General features: G+C 42.8%; 1 protein-coding gene across 1 annotated transcript; it reads left to right on the top strand.

The window, feature by feature from the left end:
• The first annotated feature begins 4,337 nt into the window (after positions 1 to 4,337).
• On the top strand, positions 4,338 to 21,273 carry sptlc2b (serine palmitoyltransferase, long chain base subunit 2b). Its single transcript, XM_079180168.1, has 13 exons — positions 4,338 to 4,552; positions 7,307 to 7,501; positions 8,001 to 8,155; positions 8,803 to 8,951; positions 9,568 to 9,692; positions 11,793 to 11,886; positions 12,370 to 12,475; positions 12,954 to 13,173; positions 14,005 to 14,131; positions 17,636 to 17,771; positions 18,028 to 18,157; positions 19,079 to 19,210; positions 19,271 to 21,273. Exons 1-12 carry the CDS (start codon positions 4,409 to 4,411, stop codon positions 19,190 to 19,192), a joined length of 1,695 nt encoding a protein of 564 aa, XP_079036294.1. The 5' UTR covers positions 4,338 to 4,408; the 3' UTR covers positions 19,193 to 19,210; positions 19,271 to 21,273.
• Positions 21,274 to 21,813: the final 540 nt, after the last annotated feature.

Below are 21,813 nucleotides of genomic sequence, written 5' to 3'. Positions count from 1 at the left end.
GTTTCAAGCTCCTTGCAGTGTCTGTATCACCTCTTTGCTTTTAACCCTGCCTCTGATCCTATTAAAGCTGGATCCTTATCACCTTTATCAGGTTTGGAATGGATTGTACCTTAACTGCCTTTGTGCACATTGGCAAAGCTGGACGGACTAATGTTTCAGTATGCCACATTCAAGGTTACAACCTTGAGAGGAAACAAAGGGGAACGGCTTGACAATTGATTGGAGAATCAAATCATCAGATGCCATCATCAATGTCTTAATCATGGATGTCACACCCTATGAAACACTTACATGCACACCAACGCCACTTAACACTGAACTACAACCCCCGAAAGCAGCATAACCCCTGATTGTGGGTCTGTCAGGGCTCCACCTTTGTGTGGCCCAACAGTGCCATCTAGGAGGCTGAAAGTAGGAGGATGGAACTGTAGAGATGATGTGCACTAGAGGCACAATGGGGAACCTTAGATAAACACACGGTAAACTATCTCTGCATGACAAATAAATCACCCAACACACAAATGCATGTAAATAGTGGGGGAAGGAAAGGGCACTGTAATGCTGCCTTACATGCTGAGTATACAAACAATCACACCTTATCTGAAACACATGCAAACATAGCAGGGACTGTGGGGGCACACACGTTTCACCAGACTATATTCACCAAACAGGAAAAGAAAAGGATGTCCGTCCACCACAGAACCCAGGCCATAACTTCAGGAAACTCCCACTGCTGCTCTCTCTCACCAGAGCTCTTCTCCCCAGTAATCAGTTCATTATTTGTGTGTAATGAATTCTTGAGTGGGTTTAAACGAGGATTAAGACATTTTAATGAGCTGTAATATGGAGGTTTGTGTTGTTTCGCCCGACGGGGTTCAGATGGTTACACTTTAATACCAGGTCCACAGGCCCATCAGTCCCATGTTGTGTGTGTTACATGTTAATGGCCAGCTAAAACAGTCATATAATCCACTCAATTATTTTATAGCCAAACACAAAAGATTTTTGGAAAGAGGTTAGAGATTTTCCTTTACTGCAAAGTAGACTTTTAACCATCTGACATACATGGGTGAAAACTGGCCAGTGTGGTTTTGTCATTCTTCCACTCCTTTTTGTTCCTGTGGGAATCACCTTGGAGACAGCCTTGACCCTTGTTTTGCATCTTTCTCATCTGTCTCCTCCACACACCACACCTCCCGAACACCTCGCTGCCTCCCCCCCCTCCCCCTCTGTCCCCCCTGGTGAGCTGCATGGACACAGAGCCCTCAACATCAAAGGCCTCTTCCACCACTGACACTATGACCCCCCCCCCCCCCCCCCCCCTTTCTGTGACGACTGGCCAGGTTAGGAGACAGCTGGAGAGACTCCACCAAGGAAAGGCTGCAGGACCTGATGGCATCAGCCCCAGGGTCCTGAAGACCTGCGCCATCCAGCTGTCTGATGTCCTACAACACCTCTAAAACCTGAGCCTGAAGCAGGAGGAAGTCCCTGTGCTGTGGAAGACATCGTGCCTGGTTCCTGTACCAAAAAAGACGACACCATCTGGCCTCAACGACTACCGACCAGTTGCTCTCATATCTTATGTGATGAAGGTGCTGGAGAGGTTGGTCTTGGCCCACCTCCCACCGCAGGTGAAATCATCACTGGACCCTCTGCAGTTTGCATACCAGCCTCATGTGGGAGTGGACGACGCCATCATCTACCTGCTGCAACGAGCTCAGTCGCACCTGAATGGAACCGGTGGCTCTGTGAGAATCGCTTTCTTTGATTTCTCCAGTGCATTCAACACCATCCAACCACTGCTGCTGAGTGAGAAGCTGCGGGTGGTGGGGGTTAACGTGTCCACCGTCTCCTGGATCACTGACTACCTCACAGGCAGACCGCAGTTTGTCCGACTGGGCCGTGTGCTGTCTGATACGGTGGTCAGTGATACTGGAGCTACACAGGGAACCGTTCTGTCTCCCTTCCTGTTCACCTTGTACACCACTGACTTCCAGGACAACTCGGGGTCATGCCATCTGCAGAAGTTCTCTGATGACTCTGCAGTGGTCCAGTGTATAAGGGATGGACGGGAGGAGAAGTACAGGGCAGTAGTGGATGACTGTGGAGTGGGCCGGTAGAAATCACCTGCTGCTGAACGTGGCCAAGACCAGAGAGATGGTGGTGGACTTCAGGAGGAAGACGACAGCTCCACAACCGCTGAGAGTTCTGGGAGAGGATGTGGACATGGTGGAGGAGTACAAGTTCCTGGGTGTCTCCATCGACAACAGACTGAACTGGAAGACCAACATCAACGCTAAGAAGGGGATGAGTCGACTTCTCCGTAGTCTGCTGGGGGAGCAGCATTGGAGCCGGAGACACCAACAGACTTAACAAACCGGTTAAGAAGGCCGGCTCCATCAATGGCTGCAAACAAGACTATCTGGAACAGGTGGTGGAGAGGAGGACACTGAAGAACTATTATCCGTATTGGATAACCCGGACCACTGTCGCTAAAAGCAACTTAAGGAAATGAGTTCGAGGCGTTTACTTAGATTCAAGCAATAGTTTTATTTATCAGAGAGATATTAGCCGAGCAGTTAAACGTGCACGGTCCTAACAGTTCCTCTCCGATTGAGAGCAACGTGAAAAGGCGCTTGGACACGGCAGCGCTGTAAGTTTTGTTGGTTCTCCTTAAAGGAGCCATTGGTCAAAGTCAAGGTGCAGGCGGGATCGATTTTAGCAGAGCGACGGCCTGGTTGGAGCACTGAGCATATCCGCTCGCACCGGCTCTCGTCTGGGATCCTCCTTCGATGCGTCATCAGTGTGTGTGTATGTTGTGAAAGCCTAACAGGCTCCAAAGTGTGTAATCTACGTTTTGCTATCCCAAGCTGTGGTACGTACTGTTCTCAGCTGGCAGTTTACTCCAAGATTTGATATCAGTGTATAGTTGCCCAAGCGTGGCCTTCAGAGTTACAGTTTTCTCATTCCTTTGTACAGGCGAGTGCTAGAGCGCCCCGCTGGGAGTTTTAAACCTTCATAACCTGTAACTCGCAACTCCGCTAATTAGCACATAAAGCTCTGATTAAATTTATTTACATAACACCACCCTCTCCACCACCTACTGCAGGGACAGCGGAGCACTTTCTCCAACAGACTGATCCAGCTCCGCTGTCACAAGGACAGATACAGGAGAACATTCCTGACCTCTGCTATAAGACTCTATAATACATCACCTCTGGCCAAATCAATCACACAACTAGAACACCGCTACACTGTTGTCTGTTTGCTGTCGGTGATCTTTTGCACTACTGTTTAGTTTAGTTTTCCTACTTAGTTAATTTAATACCATTTTATTGTATATACTGTGCATTTTTCTGCGACTTTATTTTCTTTAAATGTAATAGGTTCTGCTCTGTTATTTTATTGTATTGTATATATTGTGCATTTTCCATACTTAATATTTTATTTTACTGTGTAACTTCGTTTGCTGCTGCTACAGACAAATTTCCCTCTAGGGATGAATAAAGTATCTATCTATCTATCTATCTATCTATCTATCTTCCCAGCCCAGGTGAGAACTAGCGTCACTGGAAAATGGTCCTGGGCTGACGCCTAAGCAAAGGTTATTATGGGTTATTTCCATGGGCGGGCCTTTAAGGGCTTCAGGCATATGGACGTCCCACGCTGAAGAGAGGTGACGCCTAACAAAGAGTAAGAGGTAGGAGAGGAGCTCTCCCACTGTTTAACATTAATTTCATTTGTTTTGTGTTTTTTTGAAAGGCCAGGTTTCAGAGACAAGAGTGTTTGAAAGGGGATAACAAACGTGATCACTCAATTACAGAAAATGTAATCTCTCACGAAAAAAGACCTCTGATTTTTATATATATTATTATTGATTATTAAGATTGATTATATCTAATTATTCAGTTAATTGTTAGATTATTTGTACACAGAGTCTATAGAAAATAAGCTCTTTCATTTATTATTTCTTAAATGATCAACAATTGCCATCAAAAACTGATGGAGAGTTTGTGAACCTGTTAATTGGCATAAAGGTAGTCAAATGTATATATATTATGTTTTTTACATGTAAACTTGTAGAATGTAAACTTCCCCTAATTGAGAAAAGCCCTCGAATTCCCCATTGGAGCTCAAATACAAAGGACATGATCGTAATGTCCTCAATGTTATCTACAGCCTTGGTTAGCGTTATGAATCCTTTTTACATAGATAGACGATCTTTGTACTGGAGAAACAGCATCGGCCAATGAAACTACTCGGGGGCGTGGATTTCCGGCGGGCTCGTGCGGTCACAGTGCATAGTGGGCGTTGAAGCTGTCTAGCTCATACATGACTTCACGATTAACGTTACACAAGTTGGGAAACTTCATATCTAGACATTTTCAGTTGCAAACGGCCGATAAAGATGACCGAAAGCTCTGCAAACAAGCTGCTAAACGGAGATGCCTGTCACCGGACCTCAAACGGTAAAAAATCGAGCAAAAATGGCTTCGTGAAGAACCACTGCCTGTTTCAACAGCCACAGAAGTATCATCGGCCCAGGGAGAGGGTAAGGCCCAACCGCCAACTGTTCTACTGGGGAGGAACACAAACAAGCATTGTTGGGTTCGGTACTGTGGGTATTGGAATAGTTTGAATTAAGAAAATAACGTTAACTCATCTGTTGTTGGTTGTTTTCTCCGTGTTTATATAGCGGCTTTATATACTTGTTTTGAAGTAAGTTGCGTTTTCAGGCATACGGAAAGTGAGCAGCAACATGACTGCAGCCTCACAAGTAAACTGTAAAATTAACTAATGGAGCTAATCAGTTTAGCTTATTTAGTTTATATAGTAGCCTAGCATTATGTCATAGCCTAGCAGTGTGTCCCAATGAGACACATTTCAAGCTAGCTGTTACCAATTGCCCCCGGGAATTTTGTAACATTTCTCTTATTTTTAAAAATATATCTAAAAACTGAATATCGTTAACATTCTGGGATATTTTCTGGATACAAATTGAGCTTTTAACCAGTAGTATGTGTAATAAAAGCATTTCAAACTTCTTGTTACACGCTACCTGATCAGGAGGACTGTGGTGGGACTCTTTAGTAACCGTACACTCTGTTGTGTAGCCCGGTCTCTGTTTACACTGGTTCACACCGTGTGAATACGACCAGGCATTACCAGAGAGCTGTCTGTCTCGTCAGAGCAGGCCTGCTTCCACATGACACTTCAGCGGTAGAGGAATGTCTCCAGGCTATGAAGGGTGTGGCCCCGGAATTAAAACAGTGTGTGTGCATAGTGGTGGAGGTGGGGTACCCACACACATGGCACACTTGTTTTTTCAGTTGTTTAGGTTCAACACAGTAGATACAGCTAAAAAGCACACAGACTGTGCAAGACATGCATCTCTCTCATGAGATAACATCAAATTCCAGACAAGGCTGCCTATGTCAGCATAAAGTGGATTTACACAATTGGGTCCAGATGCTTTGACTGTCAAACCAATCGCATCCTATGCATAGGATAATCCATCTTGCCAAAAGTTAATCCAGAGCAGCAGGTCACATCACTACTGATAATGCTATCAGATATTTATGAGAAATTGCCAGTTGAAACAAGAAAGTACTGAACTTACTTAAGTTAAGTATTTGGAGCAAGGAGGCTAACACATTCACCGTTTTACCATGGCTGATTTGTATACCTCTCACATGACCTAAGCCAGTATGTTCATTCTTTTTAGTGATATTAAACAGTGTGATTGCACCAACCCGAATGATTATGCACAGCATTTGAGGCACTTGAAGGTTAGTAATGCTTAGGATTGCTATCAACACTGAAAAAGTGACATCACATCATCCTGCTGTGACATGAGCTCTGCTGGTTCTTGATGAGGCAACTGAAATTGGAGTTTGATGCACATAGACCTGTGTTTACAGGAGGAACCAGGGTGTGTCTCTTGTGTCAGCCGATCAAAGTGACTGGTCTCTGTCTGTTAGCTCATTTTGACAAGTATAGTGTTTAGACCATTTCACAGTATGGCTGAGTCTCAGTCACAGACCGGTAATAAATGTCCTTCTGGGTCTGAGTCCGTTGCTGGAAACTAGAGCTCTCCTTATCGAGCTAGCTATAATCCCCATATTGACAAAATAGGAAAATGGTTAGAAGCAGGATTTTTATGAGCTAGGGATAAAGGATCTCACTCCTCTCCCTTATTTGAAGAAAACAGACACCATGTGTTATTGTCTGCAATACGATCAGATCACCATCTCTTGAATTGCAGAGCCAGCTTATTAAAGAGCAGATTTCCACAGAGCTCGTTGGTTGGACGCTCTTCCTGGAGACAGTTGCTTTAAACAAACGGCACGGTCTACCTGTTCTCAGTCCCTGTTTGTCCACAGGTATAAAAGATGAAGCAAATATGACGTCAATCAAGCTGTATTTAGTTGCTGTGGTTGGTAACAGACTCTTTGAACGATGTAACTGGATGTGAATGTGTTTCTGTGTTCACAACCCATGGCTTCTGGGGTGCTACTCTTTCAAGGATGCTTTTTTAACTGTAGAGAAAGGGACCTGTTTGACTGGCTATAAACACACACACAGTGCAGTGCTCTCCTGATCCATGGCTCGGAGGTATTTCTTGGAGAAGCATGATGGTCACATGAGGTATGGTTGCTAAGCTACGGGTTAGAGCCTGTAATGAGTGACCGCCCTCTTTTGTTTAATGTTGGTTTTGTAGACCGCCAGTCCACAGTCCAGCTCCAAATGATGCTCGTATTTTTGTAAAGTTTTTGTGGAGCTCCTCCAGTGTGTGGCCACATTTTATATGGTCCCATAATCCTCGATCAATATTGCTATTCATAAAACTCTGTGAATTAGAACCCTGGGTTGATGGCCATTTCACTGCTCACTGGTCCATGAATTAATGCGCTTATTGTTGCCTCTATTAGGTTTGAAACTCTTTCCAAGAAAAGACAGATTTGAACAAATCAGCCCTGCTGTCAAGTGTGTGCCCAGCTTCTTCTGGATTGGTGCGCTCTGCTTTCTATCACAATCTGTCTCTGCCTCCTGGGGCAGATTTAATGTGTAACCAGACTTAAAGCGTGGATCAACCATTACCTTTTTAAAGGCGAAACCACCGGCTGGAATGTTGTTTCCCCAATTTAAAGTGGTATGAGTTTGTTAACATTGTTACACCTTGATCTGTGCCTTGGCCTTAGATTTGTTTGTGAGGTGTTTGGTTTAACTACTTTTTTTATTTCATTTTCATAACTAACTTTTAGAGACTTGTTATTACAAATTATTTTTCTTTTCTGTCCCCCAGAACCAAAATGTCACAATCAACACCAGCCTGTACAACAAGCCCTTTGCGGAGTCATATGAGGAGACTCCTCTACTGGTGGCCGTGCTCACCTACATGGGCTATGGCATCCTCACCATCTTCGGCTACCTCCGAGACTTCCTTCGCCACTGGAGCATTGAGAAGTGCCACGTGGCTCGGGAGAAAGAGGAGCAGAAGGTAAGGACGTTCTTACATAAGGCCCCTTTTGAATGCAAAGGCTGATCAAAAAATAAACAGAATGTGAATCCATTCAAGTAACAGAATCACCTTAGTGAGACCAACCATTCCAGGTTATTCCTGTTTTGTTTTGGAAGCACAAGTTGCAAGATAGAGCTTTGCTTTCATTGCAGCACTACGTTAAAGGTTTCATATATAGATTTTCAGATATTTAATCCTAGAAAAGAACTGTGGTACAAATCACCTCCCGCTCCATCAGCTGTCAGTGTTGCAAGTCTTTCACTCTCTGTCACACCTATTATTATTATTATTATTATTATTATTATTATTATTATTATTATTATTATTATTATTATTATTATTATTATATCTGGTTCAACAGTAATCATTGACTGTTGCCCTCGGCTGCTCCAGAACAAAGATATCTCCTTTGGAATACAAAGAACTGCAGAGACGTGCTATTAGGAAACTCCCCACCCTTTTCCATGTCCCCATGCAGGATTTCGTCCCCCTCTATCAGGACTTTGAGAACTTTTACACCAGGAACTTGTACATGAGAATTCGAGACAACTGGAACAGACCCATCTGTAGTGTCCCTGGTGCTAAGATGGACCTGGTGGAGAGCGTTTCTCACGACTACAATTGGACCTTTGAGTAAGTTGCTGCATTGTGGTTGGTTATGAGTATTTGTTGTTCTGTGTCTGTTGATTTACAATCAAGGCGTTTCCATGTCGGTCATTACTCCCTCAGAGGTGTGTTTCTGTGCCACTGATCCTTTGCTCAACAGGAAGTTCAGTGATTTGCACTTAGTCACTGACCTCTTATTTCTGATAATAAACGTGACGTAAGCTATACTTCAGATAGTTCTGTTGAAAGCTCTAGTATCTGTCACATGACAGTGAGCTGAAGCCCTAAACGCACAGTCCTCTACAAATGACAGGTAGCGTGATACCGTCTATCAATACAGCACAAAATTGAAATATGTGGCGTATAATTGATTAGATTGTATTTCCTGTTACGTCTTAAGTCACTGTTTTACAAGAACTGCTTCAGTTATGTGATGTTATAAAAAATACAGTAATATACGCAAACTGCTTTGATAACAGCGAAGAATGTGTCATATTTTCCTTTTTCTCTCATTGGTATGTACAGAATAATAGGAACTATGCTAGCTGAATACCCTCGAAACAATAAACTATTGTAACTGCCAGTTATCATAACATTCATCGGAAAATTGTTGCCAAGCAACCAGGGCAGGGAGGCAGGCACACATGTTGAAGATAATTCTGTGTCTCTCTCAGGCACACGGGCAGAGTGGTGAAGGACGTCATCAACATGGGCTCATACAACTACCTGGGCTTTGCTGAGAATGCCGGGGCTTGTGCCGATGCTGCGATTGAGGCCACAGAAAAGTATGGCGTTGGAGTGGCAAGCTCTCGCTGTGAGATGGGTGAGGATAAAAATCCGTTTTTTTAGAAGCTTTCATGATTTATCATCGTCTAAGAGTGCTTTTATCATAAAATTTAGTAAATTCAAGATCAAAGGGACCTCAGCTGGTGAACAGCTGTTCCCTCTTTTGTCCATTGCTCTTTCGGCATATAACAGAGGCAGCAGGCTTCAATGGTTTTGAAGGAAAGGTTGAGTTTGAAATATAGTGAAGCATTGTGAAAGTTCAGTTCAGCACATAGTTTGCTGCCTTCTTTTGAGTCACGTGATAAATGTTGTTGTCTTAAGCAAAAGCTCCGTGGTGTATTCAGCTTTGTTTACATCCTAGCTTGCAGTATTTCTTTTCCTTACCTTAACTGGTACATTGCACCACACCTTGGCCTGTTGAGTAGAAGAGTGTGACACCACATGTAGGACTGTGTTTGGCAATGCATGCGTGTCCGTGTGCACGAGATAAACAAAGCAGGAACGGTCTCGTAGAAAAACAGCTCCGCTACTAGAGGAAAAATAAGTGCACTGACCTCACTGTTTAACAGGTATCAGGAAACAAGGGCCACTTCATCATTTACTGCAGCTCTGCAAGTGAAGTTGTAGTTGAACTAAGATGATGTCGTTTCTAGGGAATCTGGACATCCACGAGGAGCTGGAGCAGTTGGTTGCCAGGTTCCTGGGTGTTGAGTCATCCCTGGCTTTTGGAATGGGCTTTGCAACCAACTCCATGAACATTCCTGCTCTCACCGGGAAGGTATGGAATTTCATTCACTTCCTTTTGATTTTTTTTTTTGATGTCCCCAGAACATCCTGTTCGTCTTGAGTTGATTACTTTTTAATTTAGTTTTCTGTGTCTGTTTAGTCACGTTGTGCCCTGTATCCATACTGTCATTGTATGAAAGTGCCATTAACAGTTTTACTGTTATGGAAAAACACTGTTTCCTGTGTAATGTGAAAACAAGCTACATTTCCAGGTGTACGGCCAAGTTAAAGAGTTCAGACTGTTCAACAACACACCAGCGTGTGAAAAGCTTTCAAAACATCTTGAGTGCAGGGGTTGGAGATTGGCATTGGACACTTCCCAGCCCCTGTTGTTCTCACTCCAACAAATCACACATGCCAGTCCTTACTTGCCCTCTTCTTCCCTAGTAAATTTCGCTTCAACAGGAAGTAGATATCTGAGCTGACAGGCGTGTACCTCGTGAGTCAAAGGACACATTTCCTGACAACCACATGAGTAAAAACAAACCGGACAGTGAGAGAGAAGTTTACAGTAAGTATCTGAGTCACTGCTAGGGATGCTTATTGTTAGGATTTTATCCATACAACTACTCTTATTGATACTCCTTATGGGTTTGGTTCTTTATTGATACTCTTATATATTTTAAATATAACAATGTTGTGCGAGCAGCAAGAATGGTCACTATAAAGCATGGCCCAATCCCAATCTCCCCCCTCACGGACTCAAGGACTCTGAGGCGCGCTCCCGCAAAGTCCGTGAGGGTTTAGGGCTGTCCCACTGTCAAATCATCCAGTGTTTGAGGCTCTCTGGCAGACATTTTTAGCCCTTTATGAACCTGTACCGTAAATCAGCATTAGATGTAGACTTTGCCTAAGGGAACTACCCACAAATCATTGCAATGGTACGTTAAACACGGGGTAACCAGTGGACGCATGGAGACGTAAACAAAGAGGACGGCTCACATGTGTTCAGCCTGGAATATTAAATGCACACAGAAACATTAAGGGTTAAAGATGGAACAAATAAAAAAACATGAAATCAGAGAATATTTATTTATTCATCAAATATTTGATTTTGCCATTGAAAACGAGTAAATAGATTATATGAAGTTACTTCTCATCTTGTTAGGAAAAAGCCTGGAAGACGTTCAAATCAGGGAGTGTAAAATAAATACACACAATTATACATCATATCTTTTGTCATTTTCATGGTAACGTGATATGCTGCAGCAAAGTGCTGTCCCGTTCCTATTTACACCATTTCAAGCCCTCACAGTCTCTCACACTCACCCACTTACCAGGTGAGGGTGGGTGGGGGTGTCCAACCAAACATTAAAAAGTATTGATAACCAACAACATCGGAGCTTATCAATACTCCAGTCTTTAATAGATTAGCGCCATTTCATACCGGCTTTTACTGCACTTGATTCCTGAATCCTTAACTCCCTCACTGATGCCTCACATCCTTATGTCCTAGTCTAGTTCTGTGTTGTGTAACAAGCCCATTTATTCATTGACCAGAGGAAAGGGTGTGACCTGTCTGATTGTTGGGGTGTGTTGACTTTAGGACGTGGATAAGGTGTCAGCTGTATTTATGACATAATGAACAAAATATTTTATGATCAGTGGATATCAAACTATATGAGAAGCTTCTACAAGGATAGAAATAAATCGTAACATAAGTCTTCATTTATTGTTGGTAAAAGTCTGTACAAACGTTTTGGGTTATGGGTCCATTTTATTTTGAAATGGCATCATCATTTAGAATGATCAAAAAAAGAATGATTAGGTAATATTTGCCAAACAACAAAGAACCGCATGTGACTTTTTCCTACTTTTTCAAGGGCAGAAACCATATAGGGACACTTTTATGTGAGTACATCTGTTCAGAGTAGTAAAGGTTACTGTGAACAGCGTGACCCCAACAAGTCCGGATCATTGGTCCCACTGCGGCGATGTTCCACAGACCTCAGGTCTGGACTAGAAAGACATTGCTATATATTTCTCACTGAATAATGTTTGACTTCTCTGCTGTCATTTTGTATAACCTTAGATCATCAGCAAAGAAAATCAGAAGTAGTTTTAAAAGAGTGTCTTTTCTTCTTGTTCTTAGGGTTGTCTTATTCTGAGTGACGAGCTGAATCACGCCTCTCTGGTGCTGGGTGCCCGCTTGTCTGGCTCCACAATTCGGGTCTTCAAACACAACAGTGGGTAACCTCTAATGAGCACATTACTCAAGAACAGTTGGATAGAATGGTGAATTAGAGTACACCCAGTGTCTGCAGTAACACAGCGCACAGGATTAAAGTGGCAACAGTGGCTCTTTCAACACTATGAGACAGGATTTAGCTATAATCTGCTTTACCGAACAGGAGAGCAAATACATTTAACATGGGTGTGAGTTCCAGCAAGTTACTTCACTCCTGTTCTCGTGCTTTATTCCTACAGTTCTACATTAACTTAACTACCACTTTGTGCTGTGATGTACTATATTGAATCGCACATTGGTAGGTATGGTGTGATTTAAAATGTATTTAAATAGTTTTTGTGGTTGGGGTGTCAGGACGAATACACACAGAGATCCTGACTTACTGTTATCCAACCTGTTTCCCTCAACAACAGGAAATTCAAACAAGCGCTCATATTACTTTAGGGGAGTAAAATACATCCTTATTTTCTTTGTATTGTAGACATGCAGAGCCTGGAGAAGCTGCTGAGAGATGCTATCGCTCACGGGCAGCCGAGAACCCACCGACCCTGGAAGAAAATTCTCATTGTGGTGGAGGGCATATACAGGTATACACACACACTCTTTCTCCCACTTTGTTTAAATATAGATAATAATGGCTATATGGAAGTGTGCCCACTCTCCTTTAAGCATAACATGTTCCGTGTTCTTTGCCGTGTACTTACTATAAATGCAATCAATCCTGTTGATCAATAGAGTTCTCAGAGAAACATACTCAATGCACTGCACTAATGCAACGTTAATGAAGTCTCATTTCCACTGGGATGTCCAAAGCAAAAGCTTCAACAGTTGCACATATGCAACTAAAGGGAAGTGAAGCAGTTGTCTACAGGATCATGTGTTCACACGCTCACTCAATGACACAGCAGCTTTCTGGATTAGATTGTGTATTCTCCATCCAGGAGCTTTGGGCAGAATATTGATTCAAATGCACGGTTTGTGTATTAGTTCTAAGTGTGTCAGTACTATAGATGAGTTGTAGGACCACTCTGAAATGTGTTAATTAGTTTCATTATTTTCTTGAAGTATGGAGGGGTCCATCGTGCGTCTACCAGAGGTGGTTGCTCTGAAGAAGCGCTACAAGGCGTATCTGTACCTGGATGAGGCCCACAGTATCGGCGCTCTGGGGCCTAACGGCAGAGGAGTTGTGGACTACTTCGGCCTGGATCCCAAAGATGTCGACATCATGATGGGAACATTTACCAAGAGCTTCGGTGCTGCTGGAGGATACATTGGAGGCAAAAAGGTTGGTGAACTCTTGCACAGATAAAAGTAAGGCTGTGAGGTCAGACAGTGGAATATAAAGCCTAACGTGTTGGGGGAATTCTGAAGCCCACTGACTACTGTAGCTGGAACACTTACTCATCCTCTTTAGGGACCGTAGCAATTTCACAACTTCTGAGGCCCAGCACGCGTGTCATTCAGTTTTGGTATTACTGTTTACCAGTAATGGGAAATGTAGCTTTCTGTTCTACTGAAAAGGAATTAATTCAGTGTAAGCTTTCATTTTCAGTGAAAGTAGAGCTGCAAACAATGCTGCTTCAGTTGGCCGAGGTGAAGAAACATACAAATACAGAGCCAGCGTAAGCATAAAGATACACAATGGACTTTAAAATGGAACAATCATTTTTTACAGTGTGAAATACTCTATATACAGTCATCATGCCCAAAAAGCCCATATGATGCTGCATTAATTTAAATATTGTTTCATTAACCCTCAATATTTCTATTCTAAAGCTGCTTATGTAATCAATTACATTATTTCCTGCATCAGAATGTAATAATGATAGTATTTTTTTCAATGATTCTGTCTTGAACTGCATTAAAAACATTCGTATTCATTAGCCTTGGTAACAAACTTTGCATTGCTTGGATTTCATAGTCTAAACTACAGTCTAAAGCTATTGTATTGTAATGTTGCTATCAGTGCTGCTACGTTGGAGCAACTGTCTCTCTTTACAATGTTTTCCTGTATCTTGTAACGGTCTTCTGTGTTGGCGCACTAACCAAATCAAATGTATTGCGTTTTCATTGTTATTGTTAAATAAAAGTGACTTAAATGTCATTTCTCGGTCAGGAGCTGATCGACTACCTGCGGTGCCACTCTCACAGCGCCCTGTATGCTACCTCCATGTCCCCTCCTGTGGCCCAGCAGATAATCACCTCTATGAAGATCATCATGGGAGAGGGCGGGACCACACTGGGTAGGTGCCAGAAAATGATACTAATCAAAAGGGCTTCTCTGTATTGGCAGCAGCGTTGTGTAATGAGAATAGAGTGCACTAAAGGCAGCTTAATCACTATCCGGTCCAAAGATAGAGGGGCATCCTCTTTTACATTGGGTACTATTACAGAAGATATGCAGAAGCCTTTGGGTGGGAAAGACACAGAGCTAGTAGGAATGTCAATTTGATATTTGCCTTAGCTCAGCATGCCAAAATGAAGCTAGCAGCTTCTTTTGCCTATTTCTTTCTTGCGGTTGCAGTAATTCTGAAATGTCCAAGATTTCTGAATAGCTCTCGTTTGGTCAGTCTGATTTGACATTTCAGTTGCACAGTTCCATCAATGACCACATGATGTCAGCATAAGCCTAAGTTTCAGACTAAATTCATTCCTGCAAACCAAACAAAGGGCTGGCTGAGGGTAGTTACTACTGCATTCAACTGGCTTCAGCTTTGCCAGCTTTTGTATTGACTGCTTCATACTGAGTGTGCTTGTTCACCTTGGAACTGTTTCATTCCCAGCCAGGAGATAAAGACTAAGATCGTGTGTGTGTGTGTGTGTGTGTGTGTGTGTGTGTGTGTGTGTGTGTGTGTGTGTGTGTGTGTGTGTGTGTGTGTGTGTGTGTGTGTGTGTGTGTGTGTGTGTGTGTGTGTGTGTGTGTGTGTGTGTGTGTGTGTGTGTGTGTGTGTGTGTGTGTGTGTGTGTGTGTGTGTGTGTGTTCGTTCTAGATAGGATGGAAATGCCACAGTTTTTATTTTTTAGAATGACTGTTAGAGTCCTCTCTGTACAACTGAATTACATGAGTTTACATTTTTTTTTAAATGATGAATGTTTTCCAATAATTAGTGATGGTTTCTTCACTTTTGTTAGCAGAAGAGTTGCTCTTAAAAGTTGCAGGTGTTTTTCCCACTACCTAACCTGATGGCATGATGAAACCTGTAGTGTGATCGTGTCTCTTCAGCATGGTTTTGCATAGTTGAAGGTCTCTCTGCAGTCCTCCGACAGCAAACTCCTTATTGTCTTTATCTTTCGGGGTACGTCACTTTTTGCACACACAGCTTATGTGTGGACAGTTCCCTACCAATGTCCCATGCAGCCCAGGTTGATGGAAGGTCTTGAAGTGGTGGTATGTAGACTCTTCTAGCCTCTGCCTTTATGGCTTTCAGATGTGTGTTTTTACGTGTGCTTCTTTCCTTCATGCTGGGTACTAAGCAGCATGGTGCTTAGGGCCAGAGATCTGTGCACATCCAGCCCTGTTGGTCTCATCTCTTACACACACAAACGGCTCACTGAGGGTTTTTTACAGGACGGCTCCCCTTTACTATTTATGAGGCTTGATTGATGCAGCCTCCCTTAAAATGCTGACTTAAGATCAGATTACCTTGCTCATTCAATCACTAGGTACAGGAATAAATACCTAGAGCAACCTTTTATAGAATGACTGTTCCACAATGTCATCAAGTCTTTTTTCAAACTTTCTGAGAAGAGAAGGCCGGACGGGCTGACCTTAACGTAGCCTGACAAGGTTCCTTGGAGGAGACTAACAGGCTGATTGGTTGCAGACCCATCATGTTTGGAATTCAGGCCTTTGAAGATCTAGACACTGACACAAAGTCAAAGTGACGGTTGAGCTGCCTGTTAACAGTTTGTTCCTGCGTTCAGGTAGCTGGGGACGGCTGCTCATGGTTCCCTTCATAGGCTTGCCTCAGAATGGACATTTGTAGTTTGAAACTCACATCACTCAAACATGTAGATGGGACATACGGGTTCCGGACAGGCAAAGCTTTCTCCAATATCAAAAGAATGCTTGAGTGCTTGAAAAGCCAGACGTCTGACTATCATGTGCGTCAGTCTTTTGCCAGTGCTGAGTACAGCTTTGGATTCCTTGACTGTGGAAAACAATGTCTGGATAAATAGAATGTCAGACTTCATTGTGTCTCACGACCTTTTTCAGCACAGCCAGGCAGACGTGTGCTGCTGTTGGCACTTTGGGCCATGTGGTTATTTGTTTGGTTAAGATGCTATCTGTGAATCTGCCGTGTGCATCAGACTGACATGTGAGGATTGATGCCTGACCCTGACCTTACAGAACCCTGGTTGTTTTCAAAGGCAAGTGGTGTACACTGTCTGCAAATAAGTGTAGTTCATGATAAAAGACATGGAACACTCATTCGATGGATTTGTTACTGGAGCAGGACTTAGCGCAGTCATTTTACTCCACCTTGGATCAGTTTTATTAAACTAACTGTCTGATGATATTCATGTTCTTCAGTTCAAAAGCAGGCTAAATATATAGAAGATTGCTGAACTTACCAGTGATGGATTACTCTGCAAAAGAACATGCTGTTTCCTTTACTAGGCCTCTGAACAAGAGCTGATAATACGGTTTTATGATGCTTGCAAGAATAAACAAATAGTGTTGTAGTACCTGCACACCCCCACAGGTGTTTTCACTTTCTGTAACTGATTCAACCTCTTTACAGGTTGCTTGGAACCGTGTGCGGTCACCTCATGTACTGATGTGAGTAATAAAGGTGTAAGTAACAGGTGCAACAGGAGAGTGAGGAAGTACATGATGGAGAAGTCTAATCAGGCAAATGAAGTGAACCCACGTGTGGGTGAATCGGGAGTGAGAAGGGCCTGTTATTAGCAAGTGATCAGATCAGTGCGTCCACACATCACCAACCTGTCTGCACGTAGGCATCAGTAACTATGTAGCTACGCGTCTTTCCAACACGGAAGCACGAGACGGAGGTCCGTTATTTCGTTTCGCCCTCCAAACAACCATGCTGTTAAGTTGCGGTGCAGAACATTTGTGCATTCTACATTATGCACTATTCCCAGCCATGCTTTGACTGCACTCTTTGCAATTAATGTGATTTCTTCATTTTGAATTGCCTTTGTGTTTTAAGGTTGTGGGCATGGTTACACACATACACACACGCCTTTTCACGATACACACAGAGGCAGAGCTGTGTGTGCGTGTGTGCGCACAAAGCAAGACTAGGCATCACAGCTGTAAACCTCAACGTCTTCACAATTTAACGACCCCTCCGGAAAAACCCCAACACCTCAAATGGCTCGGTAAAGGAATGTCCAATCCCTTACCTGATGATGTCTGGTGATAAATTAGAAGGGTAATCATTGGTTGATGTCATGTGTTTTGTTGCTTTCCAGACTTTTAAAAATCAATCTGGATATTCCCAAAACGTATTTGTGTTGGCAGTCTTAACAAGTGATGAAAACCTGTAGATACTTGCTGCCAAGGTTGCAACAGAATGACAGTTTTAATTAGCTGGACATATAGTTCATGGTGTTAAGCTACAGCTAGAGTAAAGTAAGGCAGGCTTTCCACCTGAACACCTAATGCATATAAGTTAACCTACCATAGTAATTTCACTTTTGTCCATCAGAGTAGCAGAAATCAGCTTGATAAGCGATGTCTGCCCACATTGATGAATATCCTTCTGTTTGTCTCTGTCCAGGTGCTGATCGCCTCAGACAGCTCTCAGAGAACACCACCTACTTCCGCAGGAAACTCCGCGAAATGGGCTTCATCATCTACGGCAACGATGACTCGCCTGTAGTACCCATGATGCTCTATATGCCTGCCAAAATTGGGTATAATATTCTCCTGCATTTAATGTTATTTAATATATTTTCAATGCTTTAAACATCAAGGATAATTAGGATGGCTAATCTCCCAAATGATTTCACATTGAGGCCCATGCTGTAATTTGAAAATGACTTTTCTCACTGTTGTCCCTTTTCCAAATAGAATCTGACTGGGTGTGTGGAGTTTCTCACATTAAACAAAGTGAAGAGATCACATTATCAGTTACATTTTGCTTTGCCTAATGTTGCCGTTGCTTTTAAGGGCATTTGGTCGGGAGATGTTGAAGAGAAACATTGGCACAGTGGTTGTCGGCTTCCCAGCAACCCCCATCATCGAGTCGAGGGCTCGCTTCTGCGTGTCGGCTGCCCATACCAGAGAGATGCTTGACACAGTAAGTCATCCAACAATGTCCAAAACACTACATGGAAGAATGTATCACTACAAGGGACTGGCTGATGATGGGTGACATATTAATCAGCGGGTCTCTTACTTTTTCTTAACATTTTTTTCACCTCTCTCAGATGTCTTGCCATAAAAGGCCTGTCTTTACTCTAAAATGGTGTAGAAATTAGATCTCGACTTAGATCTATCTACCTACATGCCTGGCTGAGACTTTTCTATGTACGAGTGTGTCTGTGTGTCTGTCTACATATTTAAAGTGTGAGTGTGCCTGTTGAATAATTTCGGCTCCAATGTGTCCTTTATTATAAAGGAACTTGGAAGGCCAAGCTGCCTCCAAGTATTACAGCGTGGCTTGGACGGAGACTTTTATTTGAGCTGCTCTGTCTCTCCAAAGACACTTCATTCATCTTACTGAGGAGCATGTCAGCACTGTGTGTAATAGTCCATTTAAAGGGCATCAGCCTGCCTTTGTAGAGCACTTTGAGGAGCCGCTTTTTCCGTCTTTGGAACAGTCAGCCCTCGCTATTTCTCAGAGCATGGAATCAGAAAAAAGGTCAGGAGGAAGGTAAATTGTTTCCAGGTGCCCTGCCATGTTGCAATGCTGATACAGCCTCTTGTGGAGAGACGTGCAGGAGGTTCTGTTCAGTTGTTGACTATGCAGGGAGCATTCTGTTCAACTTTGCTTTTAGAGCCCCTTCGTCCTTAACACTCTGACATGTTTATAGTGAAAAGTCCAAGTGTGATCAAGGCTCATCACTTCATTTAGCACCTACAAATGCAACTCTTTGAAGTTGTCAAGCTAAGTGTCTAATCTGCTCATCTTGACGTCTGTCTTCCTGTCTTTAAATTGTGATTGACATAAATACTTTTTGGAATGAGACTAATTTCGTTCCTCCTGTTCTTTTGCCAGGCGTTGGCGGCGACAAACGAAGTGGGCGACCTGCTGCAGCTCAAATACTCCAGACGTGAACAGCCTCTTCCCTCGCTTGGGTGGATGGCCGAGGAGAGCCTGCTTCAAGACTGAGCAACATCCCCCCCCCCCCCCCCCCCCCCCCCCCCCCCCCCCACACACACACACACACACACACACACACACACACACACACACACACACACACACACACACACCTTTTCTTGTCTGATGTCCTTCATTTTCCTCTGAGCCAGTCTCTCTTGCCCACTTCACCATATCTCTTTCCGTCAGTCTCGCGTGGACTCACCAGAACTAAACCCTTTTGAAATGTGCACACCAGCACCGCTCTATAGCCTGTGTGCCGTCTGTGCAGCGGACCCACATCTTTCTGAATGGCCCTTCAGTTTGTCCTAATTTATTGTGACTGCATCTGTCTCACATCAAGCTCTATTCCTGTGTGCACATTGAATGTGGATCTTATTTGTGCAATAATAACAACAACTTGGATTTTCTTTGTAGTTCAAACAACCTAGAGTGAAGTAGACCATTTTTGCCATGAGTTCCTGCTCGTGCACTTGGAAAAAAGAGAAGAGAAAATCAGATCATAGCGCCGGCTATGATGAACACAGGAAAAAAATGATATATGTAAATATTATTTATCCCAAAGTTGGGTAGCATCCCAAACCTCCAATAGAGATACATTATTTCACAGGAGTAACATTAGCATATGTACTCCATATGTATTTATCTGATGGCTTTTTTCTAATCACTTTTACTTGAATGGAGTAGAGAAACCTGGGTTCTTTCCCTTACCAAAGGATGTATATGTATAGATATCTTTTCTACCTTTTCTCTTAAAATGCAAAGCAGATGTTCCTAACGAAAACATTTAAGAGAATCCCAGGGAGCAAGCCTACGGAATATTTTTATTGCTTATTTTCTAGAGATATTTTTCAGCCTTATTTACTGTTTACACCTGCACTCAAAAACTTGAGCCCTGTGTCTTTAACATTTCTATAAGCTAATGAGCTACATGTGTGATTTGTTATTTTCTTAAGTCCTTCTTGATTAAGTGCTTTCATGTGAATCAGTGTCGACACCGATCTCTGAGCACGATGACACGCTGTAACTTAGATCTGTATGTATGACGATGGCGCTTCTTGCTCATCTGATTTACAGACCGCTTTATTTATTCAAAATGTCTTTGTCATCTTATTTTTGTCTGAAAGGCAGCTCGACATGTGTCCCAGTGTGTTTTAACTGACCGTCTACACGTGATACCTTCAGTGCCAGCACTACTGACGGGCATTGTACATGCACAGATGACGTAGTCGCTGATATTTGTATGGGTATGCTTCAAATGTTGGTTTTTCTAATGATTTATCGTCTTTGTACATCTTCTGGAATAACATTCCATATCAACCTGCTTTCAGTGTCAAGTGTTTTTGTTTTGCTATTTTTGTCTGACTTTTCAGTCAAACACGGCTCACTGTACATTTGATGTTCTTATGTGTGTTTATGTTCCACTCAATCGATGGGAATTGGAGTGTAGCCAGTCTGGCAATGTGACCATTCCTATAAATGTTCATCAAAGTGATTATTCAACAACTTTAGAGAAGCTTTTGTTGATGTTTTCAGCATTTTAGCACAGCTTTTTAACAGTACATCCATTCCATATTAACTGTATTGTTGTCTTTGAGTGAATCATTCCAATATTGTTTTTCTTCAACAAAAATGACTTGAATAACGACTTTGTGATGCATTTGCTTTCAATAAACATAATATAATAGGTGGAACAGATGATTATGGTCTGGAATTGCACTCTTCAGAAATGTGCTCTCTGACCAAAGTCAAAGTTTCCTCTCAAGCTGTCTGCAGCACCATGCAGTATCTTAGGTCTCTGCATGTCTATGGAGGCAGAATGTAAATGTAACCGCAACGTGAAGAGAGATTATCAAAATGTTTGAGTTGCTTGGAGCTCTTTGATGTAATGTTCGTTTCCCAGCCTGCTTACCACAAACACCTGCTAACTGACCTGCAGTGACCATTGAAAACCTGCTTATCAGTTGCTTTTGCCCTTGGAATTGTATTTGGGTTGAAGATAAACCACTTGGAGGAATTTGTAAAGCTACGCTGTTTGTTGACCGTGCTGTTGGAAACAGTGCTGCAAAGATTAAATCACTTTCTTTGTACCAAGTATTTGGAATGAGTTTGTGTTTATTTACAGAAGGCACACACGGACTGTAGTCACAACTTAAGAGCTCATGACCAACATGTTTGAAAGCCTTCTGACTCACGAGTCTCTGACATCCTGCCATTACACAGCATTCCACATCGGCCAGTCATTCACTCCCATCTTAAAATGGTATTTTAATGAAATCCTATGCCAGTGGGATGAGATAATGACTTGTTTCCAGAGTTAAAAAATGGCAAAACAAGCCTAAGAAAGAACAAGTTGTAGGAACAAGTGCAATAGTTTCTCAACACATTGGTCGAGTATTTATCTTTAATATGTGGTATTCAGTTATGTGAGTACATGTCCACCTCATGTCCTGCTATGTAGTCCTACTGAAGGGTCTATGTAAACTACCCCCCCCCCCCCACACACACACACACACACACACACACACACAGCTGTGAGCAATAAGCTTCCCACCCCCAACTCCTCCAGCATCAACCTTCTGAATGCGTGCGTAAAAGGCGAGTTTACCGAAACCGGTTGGCTGGGCGGT

Source organism: Pholis gunnellus (genome assembly GCF_910591455.1).
Source record: "Pholis gunnellus genome assembly, chromosome: 19".
Lineage (NCBI taxonomy): Eukaryota > Metazoa > Chordata > Actinopteri > Perciformes > Pholidae > Pholis > Pholis gunnellus.
Note: the sequence above shows the minus strand (reverse complement) of the source record. Positions and strands in the feature narration are given on the sequence as shown.